We start from the raw sequence: 15,924 nt of genomic DNA, 5'->3' as shown, positions 1-15,924 counted from the left end.
TACTTGTACATGTATGTGTAGTGTGACCTAAGTGTAAGTAGAAGTAACAAGACGTACCTGAAATCTTGCATGTTTATGAGACAGACAAAAGACACCAGCAATCCTACCATCATGTAAAACAATTACAGGTTTTCGTTGTACACTCACTTGGCAGGAGGGTAGTACCTCCCTGGGCGGTTGCTGTTTACCAACCTACTACCTAGGTTAAGTTATATTATTGGAATATAATATTGAGCTTTGGTGAAAGTAGTTTACAGTATGAGAATGCTACAATATGTTGTAAGGCAGTATAGTTTTGTGCAGGTATTTATACTACAATGTAGTATTAAGTTATGTATGAACTTCGGGTATTTAAATTTTGAAGTGTTAAGATTTAGGTAATTGGGAGATCTTTTGCCAAATTTAAATACTGGTTATTGAATATTTAGTTTAAGGTGAGTAGATAGTTTTTGAGAAGAGTCTTAAATTGATGTTCAGACCGGTATTTACTGGTAATGAATTCCAAATTTTGGGGCCCTTTATGTGCATAGAGTTCTTACATAGTGTGATGTAGACACGAGGTACATCAAAAAGTGATCTGTATCACACACAGCAGCAAAAGTCAGGTAAAGTGACTTATTTCCATTGACGTCCTATTAATTTTTTTTTTTTCAACAAGTCGGACGTCTCCCACCGAGGCAGGGTGACCCAAAAAGAAAGAAAATCCCCAAAAAGAAAATACTTTCATCATCATTCAACACTTTCACGTCACTCACACATAATCACTGTTTTTTCAGAGGTGCTCAGAACACAACAGTTTAGAAGCATATACATATAAAGATACACAACATATCCCTCCAAACTGCTAATATCTCGAACCCCGCCTGTAGAGTGCAGGCATTGTACTTCCCATTTCCAGGACTCAAGTCTGGCTATATAAAAATAACCAGTTTCCCTGAATCCCTTCACTAAATATTACCCTGCTCACACTCCAACAGATCGTCAGGTCCCAAATACCTTTCGTCTCCATTCACTCCTATCGAACACGCTCATGCACGCCTGCTGGAAGTCCAAGCCCCTCGCCCACAAAACCTCCCTCACCCCTTCCTTCCAACCTTTTCGAGGACGACCCCTACCCCACCTTCCTTCACCTACAGATTTAAATGCTCTCCATGTCATTCTACTTTGATTCATTCTCTCTAAATGACCAAACCACCTCAACAACCCCTCTTCAGCCCTCTGACTAATACTTCTATTATTTCCATGCCTTCTCCTAATTTCCACATTCCAAATTTTCTGCATAATATTTACACCACACATTGCCCTTAAACAGGACATCTCCACTGCCTCCAACCGCCTCCTCGCTGCTGCATTCACAACCCAAGCTTCACACCCATATAAGAGTGTTGGTACCACTATACTTTCATACATTCCCTTCTTTGCCTCCATAGATAACATTGTTTGACTCCACATATACCTCAACACACCACTCACCTTTTTTCCCTCATCAATTCTATGATTAACCTCATCCTTCATAAATCCATCTGCCAACACGTTAACTCCCAAGTATCTGAAAACATTCACTTCTTCCATACTCCTCCTCCCCAATTTGATATCCAATTTTTCTTTATCTAAATCATTTGATACCCTCATCACCTTACTCTTTTCTATGTTCACTTTCAACTTTCTACCTTTACAGACACTCCCAAACTCATACACTAACCTTTGCAGTTTTTCTTTAGAATCTCCCATAAGCACAGTATCATCAGCAAAAAGTAACTGTGTCAATTCCCATTTTGTATTTGATTCCCCATAATTTAATCCCACCCCTCTCCCAAACACCCTATCATTTACTTCTTTTACAACCCCATCTATAAATATATTAAACAACCATGGTGATATTACACATCCCTGTCTAAGACCTACTTTCACTGGGAAGTATTCTCCCTCTCTTCCACACACCCTAACCTGAGCCTCACTATCCTCATAAAAACTCTTTACAGCATTTAGTAACTTACCACCTATTCCATTTACTTGCAACCTCTGCCATATTGCTCCCCTATCCACTCTATCATATGGCTTTTCTAAATCCATAAATGTAATAAAAACTTCCCTACCTTTTTCTAAATACTGTTCACATATATGCTTCAATGTGATCTACACTTGATCTACACATCCCCTACCCACTCTAAAACCTCCTTGCTCATCCGCAATCCTACATTCTGTCTTACCTCTAATTCTTTCAATAATAACCCTACCGTACACTTTTCCTGGTATACTCAGTAAACTTATTCCTCTATAATTTTTACAATCTCTTTTGTCCCCCTTCCCTTTATATAAAGAGACTGTACATGCTCTCTGCCAATCCCTAGGTACCTTCCCCTCTTTCATACATTTATTAAACAAAAGTACCAACCACTCCAACACTATATCCCCCCTGCTTTTAACATTTCTGTCATGATCCCATCAGTTCCAGCTGCTTTACCCCCTTTCATTCTACGTAATGCCTCACGTACCTCCCCCTGTTACGTTGGTTTGTCCCTTATTACTTTGATAGTGAGGTTCTCACTACATGTTCTAGTGTGGGGTAGCTTTTACTTAATGGCCTTATTTGTCTAGGGGTAATACTTACATCATGGCTGATCATCTTGAGTGTCTCTGATACCCTTTCACCAGCCCTCTTCACAGGTTATGTAAACTACTACTATAAAAATATAACTGTATTCTCAATAGATATGTACAGAATATACAATCACAGCCTCCATTTTCAAAACAAAATCTACACACTCCATGCCTGTGCTCCACATGGTGTGTTGCAACAACTCTTGTCCTTCACTCTTCCTGACATAACTCTGGGCTAACCAGTGTTTTGACACACTTTAGTCACCCTGGGTATGGTGGCCAAAAATTATAAAAACTCACCCCTGGAGCACACATGATGCCCCAAAAGATAGGAGAAGGACCCAGAGATCCTGCCAGGTTGAAGGTCAGCCACAGAGAGAGAGAGTCAGTGAGAGGGAGAGAGAGAGAGAGCCTGGCTAAGCTCCTCCCACCGAAACAAAAGACTGTTGCCAAGCACAATTCTCCAGTTACCACAATTCTACCACCTCTTAATTTTACTTTTACAAAAAGAAATACAACTTTATAAACTACTTATTTAAATTGTGTGTTTATGTGTCTATAGTATAACCTATTATATTGAGAAAAATAGGTTTGACCCAGCTGCCTCTCAGTCATAAGGTTGATCAGTCCTTCTGACATTTAGAGCAAAGTCCCCATCAATTCAATATAATTAGGTATTATTATAGTAACTGTTACTTATAAATACATGTTGGGTCCTATAGCCCCATAACACCCCCACCTCCAGACGAAGTCTCACAAAAGCTAGCCGTGTCCCTCAGGATACGGCTAGTAAAAAGTATATTGCTTAAGTCTGAAGGCGGTAAACAAGACTACTAGAAATGCTACATATTTCCTAGCACCATAACTACTCTTCACTTTACTGTTATTTACAACAGATTGCAGAATTTTTTAGAAAAGCATTTTAACCATACCCATATACTCAAGGGTGTAACTATTTACAATTTTAGTGACTTTTAAACAATACACATTACAATGCAAAAATTGCACACAATGCCCACTGTGAAAGCCCGCACCAACAGGCCTGTGCCTCTGCTACGGTAATCCAGCAAGCAACTGGTAATCCAAGGTGGCATCTTCCTGATCAGGAGACGAGAGTAGAGCCAAACCCAGAGCAGTCAGGTGTACACCAGGCAGGAAACTTCACAAAACATGTCAAGGTGTCTCTCACTTGGTGGCCGAACCAAACAGTGAGACTTCCAGTCAACACTCACGATCCTTAACATGGTCAGGCACTCAAGCCCATCTTCCGAGGTCCCACTCCACACAGATCCTCCAAACTTATGAAGAGGAGGCTGTCATAGAACATGGAGGGGTCCAGGGGACCACAAAGGCAAACCGTCGGGCCATTTTGTATATAGAGCACACCAAGACACAACATCACATACCTTCCTGAACGTCTCATGTTACCGAAGGTATTCAACCACTGCCTCAACTCACATTTAAGTACACCCTGACCCTCGTCACACTTTTGGCTCTGACTCGACTCCTTCACAGTCAGATGGCTGGTAGAGAGTACTCAGGCTCGCTGAGAGTTCACCACTGCAAAAACAACAAGGTCAGCACAAGACAAACACTATGTACAAAGTACGCACCATGCATCTACATGAAACATCTAGAGAGAGCATCAGCAACCACATTCTCTGAGCCTTTTATATATTTAACTTTCAAATTAAAAGGCTGTAGAAACAAAGCCCATCTTAAGAGTCTTTGATTGTGGTTTCTCATTCTTTGCAAAAACCTCAGAGGGTTATGGTCACTATACACTATTACAGGATGTGGGGATGCACTGATATAAACTTCAAATTTCTGCACAGCCAACACCAAAGCCAAAGCCTCTTTCTCTACAGTTGCATAACCACGTTGATGCTTTTTTAATTTGGCTGAATGGTAACAAACTGGCTGAAGGCTATCTCTCTCATCACCCTGCAACAACACTGCACCTACCCCTACATCACTAGCATCCACTTGTAGAGAGAAGGGGCATTCAAACTCAGGACTTTTCAAGATAGGAGCATTCCCTAATAACATTTTCACATTTTCAAAAGCCCTGTCACACTTGCTGTCCCAGTTGAATTGAACTTTGGGACTGGTCAAAGTTGTCAGTGGTGACGTTACCTGGGAGAGGTTGGGGCAGAATCGTCTGTAATAACCCACCATGCCCAGGAACCTCATCACTGCCTTCCGATTCTGTGGTCTAGGAAAATTTATAATGGCCTCCACCTTAGCATGAATTGGGGCAACTTTTCCCTGACCAACTACATATCCTAAGAATTGTACACTGGCTTGGCCAAACTCACTTTTGCTCAAATTGATGGTTAGATTGGCTTGGGATAGACATTCAAACAACTTTTGCAATCTTACCAAGTGAGTTTCCCACTGGTTACTGAATACCACAATATCATCTAGATAGGCCCGCACACCATCCATCCCCCTTATGACAGTATTTATACGACGCTCGAAGGTGGCAGGAGCATTTTTTAACCCAAAAGGAAGAACATTATATTGAAATAACCCATCTGGAGTGACGAAGGCTGAAATTTCCTTGGCTCGCTGGGTGAGGGGTATCTGATAATACCCTTTAAGTAAGTCCAGTTTGCTCACAAACTTTGCCCCTCCCACAGCATCAATCACATCATCCATACGTGGCAAAGGGTAACCGTCAGCCTTCGTTACTTCATTTACTCTGCGATAGTGCACATACGCATAGATCCATCAGGTTTGGGAACCATCAGGCATGGAGATGCCCACTGACTCTCGCTAGGCACTACAAACTGGTTTTGAAGGAGGAATTTCACTTCTTCCTCCATGTGAAGTTGTTTTGTTGGGTTCATGCGGTAAGGAGCCTGCTTTATTGGAACAGCTTCCCCGACATCCACATCATGGGGAGGCAATTTACTTACTTTGGGTACATCCCCAAACAAATCTGGAAATTTTTGGAGTAACTGAACCAAGTCACAGGCTCCCTGTACACTGAGTCCCTTCATGTGTGCCAAGGGATTTTGCAAGATGGCTGAATTGCACAGCCTTACTTCTGTTGTTACAGGAAGTTTTTCAGTATCGTCACACTCAACTTGAATAGCGGCAACTCCTGCCCTAGAATGGTATTTTTTCAACCTGTTAATGTGCACAGTCCTTTCTGATTTGCGACGGCCAGGCATCTTAATTACATAATTGGGGCCAGACCTGCCTGTGATGACAAAGGGTCCATCAAATCGTGCAGCCAAGGCATGTCCCGGAACCGGCTCCAAAGCTAACACTTCCTCTTCAACACTGAAGGAGCGAGGGGCTGCCCTTTGGTCGTACCGCTGCTTCATGGCCCTCTGACTAGCTTTGAGGTTGTCTGCTGCCATCTGTCTCGCCTGGTCCAATCGTTTCCTGAAAAAGAGAACATCTTCCGGCGGGGAAGCCTCATTTTCACCACCCAGCCAATGCTCCTTGAGAATAGTCAGTGGTCCCCTCACTGGATGACCATAGACAAGCTCGAAAGGGCTGAAACTGAGAGATTCTTGGGTGCTTTCCCGCACGGCAAACAAGAGAAAAGGGATACCCTCATCCCAATCACTAGTGTTATTCATACAATAAGCTCGGATCATTGTCTTAAGAGTTTGATGAAATCTCTCTACCACTCCCTGAGACTGAGGGTGATAGGCAGTTGAAAATTTGGGCTGTACATCTAACCCCTTTAACACATTCCTAAATAATTTCGAGGTAAAGTTAGACCCTTGATCTGTTTGTACCTCCCGAGGAAAGCCAACATGGGAAAAGAACTTCATCAAAGCCCTTAAGACCACTCGAGCTGTTATCTTGCGTAGAGGGATTGCTTCTGGGTACCTGGTAGTGGAGCAAATTATTGTTAGTAAATAATTATTTCCCATTCTGGTCCTTGGGAGTGGACCAACGACATCCACTACCAGCTTGCTGAAGGGTTCACCGGGTGCTGAAATTGGCTGAAGGGGGACAGGTTTAATGCTTTGATTAGGTTTCCCTATAATTTGGCAGGCATGACAGGTCTTTATATAATCTCCCACCGTCTCCCACAGCCGAGGCCAGAAGAAGTGCCTGGAAACCCTGGATACTGTTTTAGCAATACCTAGGTGTCCACCCAGAGGTGTGTCATGCACTAAGCTAAGAACATGGTTTCTATAAGGCTCAGGCACCACGACCTGGTGACAAAAACTTGGCTCTCCTTCTACTGGTACTGCAACCGAAGGTGCCTTCTTCATGAGTATACCTTTCCTGAAATAGAAGCATTTATTTAAACGTAAAGATTCCTCCTCAGTCACAGCTGAGGCTCTGATCGACTTAAGTGTGTCATCACACCCCTGTGCAGCAATTAACTGCATCATAGTAGGCCCAATCTCCCTCACACTACTTCCTTGATCTCTGCACTGATTAGGCTCAACTCGGGTTGTGGTATCCTTTTCTTTAGTTGACTGCAGTTCAACCTCAGAAAATAGAGTTTCCAAACCTAAGTCCTCACCATCCTCATGAGAAATATAAGGATTACCCTTGGTATCCTGGTCACGAGACATACTTCTTGTGATGGCACCAACAGGGAAAAGGTCTGGCAGGGTCTCCCTAGCCTTCTTCTCCCAAACTTTGGGGCCTGGTTGCCCCCATACTAGTGGTTCTTCACTGTCTAACAAGCCCATCACATTATTCCCTAATAAGAGGTCGACCCCTTCGAAGGGAATTTCATCTGAGATACCTACAGGGAGATAGCCAACTTGGTATGCAGATTCTACCCATAATTTGTGTACTGGTGTCCTTATGGTTGAACCCGTAATACCCTTCAATAATACATCTACTCCAGTATAGGTATCCTTAGACATTGGCAACACTCCAGCACGTAGCAAGGAGTAGGTGCTAAATCCATCCCTCAAGGACACTATATTCTCAACCCTACCCACATCCTTATGCAAAGCAACTGTGGACTTACTAGAAAATACCTGCATCCTGGGGTCTAGACCTAAGGGTACCTCCTCACCTTGCTTTGAAATACAGGCAACTGGATGTGTGTCTACAGTTAGAGTCCTCTGGGGTGGTTCCTCTCTTTCCTGATCTCGCTGCCTTGACCAGCAAAACTTTTGTGTGTGTCCAGTTTTGTTACAGTAGTAACAGGCATAACTCTTAAAGGTATTTTTACCATTTGGTGTAGGACTGGTACTGTTTACTCGAGGACCTGAAAAATTATCTGATTGTCTAGGTAAACTTTGAGCTCCAGCTGACTTACCTTTTCTTTCTATTTTAGAGGGTGCCTCAGCCTTCATTTGTCCCTGAAAATTCTTGTCCCACTTACCTTTATGACCATAGGACTTGGGATAAGATTTAGAACGAGTGGGGAAATTTTCAGGAGCATGACTGTTTTTACTTACCAATTCCCTGCGAGCCAAGAATCGGTCACCTAGATCCAGTGCTTCTGAAAGATTATCTGGGTTTTTGTCCTCCAAATATTCTCTGAGGTCAACAGGGATTGTATTGTACAATTCCTCATGAACCATTAGATCTGCTAATTTGTTATAGTCTTTATTAACTCCTTTAGAACAAACCCATTTCTTAAAAAGGAACAGTTTCTCATTCCCAAACTCAGTTAAGGTCTGCCCATCCCGAAATTTTTTATTTCTGAACTTTTGTCTATATTTCTCAGGTATCATTTGGTAGGCAAGCAGTACTTCCTCTTTAATCTTATCATAATCAGAAAAATCTTGCCCCTCCAGAGTCTCTACTCTTTGGAATCCTTTACCTACAAGTTGTGTGCGAACTAGGGTAGCCCACTTCTGTTTGGGCCATCCTTGCTCCAAAGCAGTCTTCTCAAAAAAAGAAAAATACCTATCTGGGTCACTCTCTGTAAACTTAGGGACAAAATTTGCAGCTTTAGTTATGTTAAAGTACTGCTCAGGCTCTTGTTCTGAACCTCCTAACCTTTGACGTTCTTTCTCCTTAGCTTTCATTAATTTAATTTCAGCCTCTAGTACAGCTAATTTCAGTCTCATTCTCTCCATTTCCATATCACCTGGAGTAGGTGATTCCTCATCTCCACTATTAACAGGCATGTTTACTGATGAATTATTACCTTCTTCCCTGAAGCCTAAAAAATCTGAAGACTCATCTTCTGACATAGTTTTATCTTTAAACACTTGCTTCCCTCTTACAGTATCAGTGGACAAAGTTTTCCCACAGGCACATAAAATAACACAAATTGAATGTAAACTATGCACATAGCACTTACCATAACCACAACAAAAATGTGTTACTCCCTTTCCCCCACCTTAGGAGAAAAACAACCTGTAAACTAATATATGAAAACAACACTTCCACTGACACCACCTTGGTAAATCTTCTACCAGAAACATGCAACTGTTATTACCCCATACCAGCACATATAGTTCAAAGAATGTTTTGAGTTATTTTAGCAGTCAAATAACTCTCCCGGTCAAGCTCCCATGTTACGTTGGTTTGTCCCTTATTACTTTGATAGTGAGGTTCTCACTACATGTTCTAGTGTGGGGTAGCTTTTACTTAATGGCCTTATTTGTCTAGGGGTAATACTTACATCATGGCTGATCATCTTGAGTGTCTCTGATACCCTTTCACCAGCCCTCTTCACAGGTTATGTAAACTACTACTATAAAAATATAACTGTATTCTCAATAGATATGTACAGAATATACAATCACAGCCTCCATTTTCAAAACAAAATCTACACACTCCATGCCTGTGCTCCACATGGTGTGTTGCAACAACTCTTGTCCTTCACTCTTCCTGACATAACTCTGGGCTTATTAGTTAGTTTAATATGTTTATTATGCACCCCATACCCATCCTGTGGGCGGTAGTCAAAATATTACAGAGGTACATAATTGGTCCAGGGACTGGACTCCAAAGTTTTGATAGCTGAGCAAGTTACAATGGTAATGAACTAGATCTGGTCATAATCATGACCAAGTTACAAAGGTAATGAGCTCCAGGTAGAGCTGGTCACACTCATGAATAATTGCAAAGGTAATGAATCATAAACACATTAATCATGAGAATTTACAAAGGTAATGAGCTCCAGGTAGAGCTGGTCAAAATCATGACAAGTTTCAAAGGTAATGAATGATAAACACGTTATCACATGATTACAATCATAGACAAATTACAGAGTAATGAGCAGTTAACAAACATAGCAGGGAATTCATCCATTGCCCCAACAACAGATGTTGCTAGGTGCCTGTCTCTCCTCGGTAGACAGCCATTGCAAACAGCAGCAAGTTGCCCTGGGATCTGCTGCTTGCACGAGCACCATCGACCCTCCCCAAGAGGTCCAAGAAGCCAGTGACTCCGTTAACAGCCCGATGGAGAGCTCCCCTAGGGACATGTCAGCGTCCTGGTGGACGCCAAGTTGATTGAAGATCCCAGGCCCTCGTGTGCACGGATGTTGAAGCTTGAGGAACTGAGTACACACTGCCTGTGGCACACCTGGCAGCCGCCTCGCGGTCGAACTCCACGATGCTGTCCCTGTAGTGGAAATTCCTGTGAGCCCGGCACTCCCTGCAGTGCCATCGCTGACATCGTGGGTTAGGGGAGAAGTACCCTCTCACTCTGGGCTAACCAGTGTTTTGACACACTTTAGTCACCCTGGGTATGGTGGCCAAAACTTAAACTATAAAAACTCACCCCTGGAGCACACATGATGCCCCAAAAGATAGGAGAAGGACCCAGAGATCCTGCCAGGTTGAAGGTCAGCCACAGAGAGAGAGAGTCAGTGAGAGGGAGAGAGAGAGAGAGCCTGGCTAAGCTCCTCCCACCAAAACAAAAGACTGTTGCCAAGCACAATTCTCCAGTTACCACAATTCTACCACCTCTTAATTTTACTTTTACAAAAAGAAATACAACTTTATAAACTACTTATTTAAATTGTGTGTTTATGTGTCTATAGTATAACCTATTATATTGAGAAAAATAGGTTTGACCCAGCTGCCTCTCAGTCATAAGGTTGATCAGTCCTTCTGACATTTAGAGCAAAGTCCCCATCAATTCAATATAATTAGGTATTATTATAGTAACTGTTACTTATAAATACATGTTGGGTCCTATAGCCCCATAACACCCCCACACTTACATTCTGTTCTTCTTCACTCCTAAAAGATGGTATACCTCCCTGGCCAGTGCATGAAATTACTGCCTCCCTTTCTTCCTCAACATTTAAAAGTTCCTCAAAATATTCTTGCCATCTACCTAATACCTCCCTCTCCCCATCTACTAACTCCCCTACTCTGTTTTTAACTGACAAATCCATACATTCCCTAGGCTTTCTTAGCTTGTTTAACTCACTCCATAATTTTTTCTTATTTTCATTCAAATTTCTTGACAGTGCCTCTCCCACTCTATCATCTGCTGTCCTTTTGCACTCTCTCACCACTTATTATAATACTATGAAGGAGAAAATATTTTATTATTATACTATAAAGAAGATATACTAGGAGTAAGGCAAAATGAGTTATTTACATTTACATGTGTGTTAGCTAAAAAAAATATAAAATCATTCTCCTCCCTTTCTGTCACTACATTCATTAGGCACCTTTTGGCTCTTTTATTGAACTGGCTCATGCTATGACTGGCTTTGACAATAAAAGGTGTTTGAAGCCTGGCCACTGACTGTGGCTACTACAAAGTTGTGCTCTCTCCCCCTAGTACTATGATTGCTTTGGTTCCCAACCTTGACAAAATTAGCAGCAAGATATTCTGGACACTGAACAATTTTACAAACTTGATTTAACTTAAGTTGTTTTACTCTGTCTTCAGCATACATTCTGCATGTCCAATTGTTGTAATTCATCCTGGCCTACATGTTCTCTTGGACCCAGGTCCAGGATGAATCTTACCATATTGTTCTGGGTGATTTACAGTTTATCTTTCACTTTTTTTGTCAAAGCAGAGTACCATGAAGAACAAGCGTAGTTCATATGACATTGTATAAGGGTTAGACATAGGGTCCTGTGAGCCTCAGTAGGTAGACACTGTGCTTGTCTGTAGAGGAACTTCAGTCTGGCATTCGCTTTCTTTACTAAATTGTTCCCTACCAGTTTTCCTGACATGCATGGGTTATAGGGGATTCCCAGATATTTTACTGAGGAAACTGAAGTTGTGGGTTCCCCATTACACTGGACATTAAAATTATTTACCCTTCTCAGTTTATGTTTCATGCCAAAGAGTATGGCTTCTGTTTTTCCAAGGTGTAACGATAGTTTGTTCTCTACTAACCATTTGCTGCAGGACTCCAGTTCTCGTGTTATTACATTAGCTATGTCATGTCAGTCTTTACCTGACACTGACAGAGCACTGTCATCTGCATACAGTAGGAGTTTGCACTTGACACTGATGAGCATGTTGACTTAACATAGTAATAATAAGGGACCCAGAATACTACCTTGAGGAACTCCACATGCTATCAGCAGGGGTTCTGATTCTGTTTTGTTGATTTTGACAATTTGTTTCTAATTGCTAAGATAGGACTTTAACCAGTCTATGGAACGTATGCCGATAGCTTGCAGTTTATTACATAATGTATTGTGGCTAACAGTATTGAAGGCCTTTTGCATGTCTAAGGTTACCATTCCTATGAGGTTTCCTATCGACATTTCATTTCTCATGTAATCCATTAGATTAATTAGGGAGGTGTTGGTTGAGTAAGATCTCCTAAAGCCTGATTGGTAACTCTGAAGAATGTTGTTGTCATTAAGATAATTACGTACTTGACAGTACACCACTCTCTGTAGAATTTTGGATATTACACTGAGTATGCTAACAGGCCTATAGTTGCTGACATCAGACCTACTATTTTTCTTGAAGATAGGAGTAACTCTGGCCTCCTTGAACCCCTCCTGTATGGTATTAGTGGTGATGGACAAATTTATTATGCGAGTAATGGGGATTAGCAATACAGAGGCACCATCTTCTAGAAATTTAGACAGGATGTTATCTGGGCCGGTGCTCTTAGTTGGGTTTAATCTGCTTAGTTCTTTTTGCACAAAGTCATGAGATACACTTACTAGTTGACATCTGTTTGGGATTACCTCTTTATTGGTATAGTATGTTTTAAACATATCAGAGTCTGTGTTAAAGGTATTTGATGCAACTGGTAGTTTACTTACTAGTGTTGATGCGACAGTTGTGTAGTATGAATTAAAACAATTTGCCACTTTTGTTGTTTTGTGGCATACCTCGTTATCTACATTTAATACTATGTTAGATCTGTCTACTGGTTTATGGCTATACCCCAATTGTTTTAGTTGTTGCCAGAGCTTTCTAGGGTTATTCTTGTACTCTTCGGTTTTTAAGCAATAGTGCCTTGCCTTTGCTCCTCACTTGCCTTTGCTCAGCTCACTCATATAAGCTGTGAGCAGTAAATTTGGGCCTAGATATGAGGGAATGCATCTATGTGGTAAATGTGCACCATATAAAACAAATCCTGCAGCATGCAGTTCATGATGAGAAAAAAAACTGCAACTATGTTTTAGGATTAAAAGAGTGACTTTGTGGTGTATTTTTGTATGGGTTTTTACGGTTGTATTGGCAGTTCCTTGGTCTTATTTGTTAGAATGGAAAACACATTAAAGAAATAGTGATGATTTTGATTTGTTTTAGTACTGAAAATAGTTTGAAATTAAGCTCAAAATTGCAGAAATGTTCAATTTTTGCCAATGTTCAAGAGTAAACAAATGACGGTACGCATCCAATATATGTCAACTGGTGGGTCTAATGTATGATCATGAATGTGCCAATATTATTTATACAATTATTACAATATTGCATAACAGTAAATCTTCTATTTTTTGGTGTGAATAAATATTCTTCATGTGAATAAAAAATCAAAATGGAATTCATGTGTAAAGCCTGGAAACATAACTAATAAACAGAGGAAATGTTATTTTACACCAGGAACGTTTGCATTGTTTATTCTGGACCCTGTTTTGAAATTGGAATATTTTGAACTTTGTGTGAAATTGGCCAAATTTCCAATTTCTAATCACTTTATTGGGTAGTTGAAATAGTTGATTGGGCAGTTTCTTGTGCTCAATCGATAAAATAGAAGTGATACTAGTGAAATAGCTAAGAATTTGGTCAACTGCTATAATGTAATTAACCTAAAATAGGAGTTAAAGTGGGCAAAATCGCAATATCGCTGACACAGCAAAATTCGTGGTAGCATAATTTCGTGAATTTTCCATCAAATTTTGTACTTTTTGTTTTGTTCTCATTTCATAAGAAAATATAACAAAAATTTTTTTTAAATTCATGGACCCTGTGGAGAAGCTGTGGAACTGCAGGACGGACCCATAAAGGGTCAGTCAGTAAACAGGTCATCAGGTGGTCAAGACTCACACCAGGATGAATAAAACATTTCTTTCCTCAGTTTTTTGGTATCACCTTTGTATTTCACAAATTTATTGTTTATTACCTGCAATCATAATCTGACCTATAATACTTACAACAATTAAATAGTATGATAAATGTTAAATAATGTGTTAATATGCTTGTTTGCCCTCCATGTAATTCCCAAAATTATTTTTCATGACCACTTAGAGACCATTTACATAAGCAAACAATTAGTTATTGCCCTTTTATTCTTAAGCTAGGTTTAAGTTTGCCCAAAATGCTCTGCATAAAAATAGTCTTTCTACATGCAAACCTAAATGGTACCCATCTCTGTACAAACATTGCATCGTGCTGAAATAAAATCTTCTTTCAACAAACTGGCAGTATCCCACCGAGGTAGGGTGGCCCAAAAAGAAAAACAAATGTTTATCTTTTTAGCTTTAGTAATGTATACAGGAGAAGGGGTTACTAACCCCTTGCTCCTGGCATGTTAGTCGCTCTTGTGACACCTATGGCTTATGAAGGAAGAATTCTGTTCCACATCCCCATGGAGAATTATTATTATTATTTATTGTAATTGTTTTGCAGGTAATGAAGGTTGTGTGTTACATACAAGACATGGTTTACACAGTGCACATAGATCTGCATAAAGATGTTGCTGATGATTTTGAATTGAAAGCTGAAGGTAATTCTGGTAAGGTGGATATTCAGCTCAGTAAGATGGAGCCAGGAGTGAGATGGAGCACCGTCGGCAAGACTTTAGAGGGACACGGTGATCATGTCAAGTCAAAAGAGAGAGAGGTAATGTATTACTGGTAGCCAAAAACTGCAACAATACACAAATAAGAGAAAGAAATTATGACAACATTTCAGTCCAACTTGGACCATTAACTGTATATATGCGGGTTATTTGTGTACAGTATTACTAGTCATGTGTGGGATATTTGTGTATTACTAGTAACAGTTTTTTAACTGGATGCTATCTTCTCTGTACCTATTATCTCTGAAAATGTTGCAGTTTAGAGGGACCTTTCACTTGCAGTGAAAGCACACTTTTGGTAAGACAGTAACTGAACATGAATAATGATGGTTGTACTTCCTTCCCTTTAGGTCACCTTGGTGGGTGATGGCTCGTGGCTTTTTTTTTTTATTTATTGTATCTCTTTTTCTCTATATCTGTTGTTAAATTAGACACATGTGCAACACTTGGGTATCTTTATTGAGGAAACGTTTCGCCACACGATTCACGATTCTCCTTTGTATGGACTGATGAAGCCACTGTGTGGCAAAACGTTTCCTCAGTAAAGATACCCAAGTGTTGCACATGTGTCTAATTTATCAACTTGTCGGTTCTCTGAACCATTCATCTACAAACCTGTCAGACACTGCAACTACTTGGGATCCTAATACTTAGGAATTCTTCACATGTCTAACCCTTGGACACGACCTACTTCCACATTGCGCAAATGTGACACCACCTATGACCTCTGCACCTCATTATCTGCCTACAGTATATAAGCCACTTCTTCGCACATATGCTGTATTTTTTTCAAGATTGATGGACTGATCACATCAACTCAAGGTTAAGGGACTTATTACCTCAAAGTCCTCATGTTCTTCACGATTCTCCTTTGTATGGACTGATGAAGCCACTGTGTGGTGAAACGTTTCCTCAATAAAGATACTCAAGTGTTGCACATTTTTTTTTTTTTAACAAGTCGGCCATCTCCCACCAAGGCAGGGTGACCCAAAAAAGAAAGAAAATCCCCCCCCCCCAAAATACTTTCATCATCATTCAACACTTTCACCTCACTCACACATAATCACTGTTTTTGCAGAGGTGCTCAGAACACAACAGTTAAGAAGCACATACCTATAAAGATACACAACAATTCCCTCCAAACTGCTAATATCCCAAACCCCTCCTTTAGAGTGCAGGCA

At 40.7% G+C, this 15,924-nt stretch overlaps 1 protein-coding gene across 1 annotated transcript in view; it reads left to right on the top strand.

Annotated features, from left to right (window-relative positions):
• Nucleotides 1–15,924, top strand: part of LOC128699783 (cytochrome b5 reductase 4) — a 323,046-nt gene that overhangs the window by 65,630 nt on the left and 241,492 nt on the right. The window contains exon 5 of the mRNA XM_070102466.1: nt 14,572–14,784. Coding sequence (XP_069958567.1) covers nt 14,572–14,784 — 213 coding nt within the window. The remainder of the gene's footprint in view (nt 1–14,571; nt 14,785–15,924) is intronic.

This window comes from Cherax quadricarinatus, chromosome 81 (genome assembly GCF_038502225.1).
Source record: "Cherax quadricarinatus isolate ZL_2023a chromosome 81, ASM3850222v1, whole genome shotgun sequence".
Lineage (NCBI taxonomy): Eukaryota > Metazoa > Arthropoda > Malacostraca > Decapoda > Parastacidae > Cherax > Cherax quadricarinatus.
The sequence above is the reverse complement of the archived record's forward strand: the minus strand, read 5'-3'. Positions and strand labels throughout refer to the sequence as shown.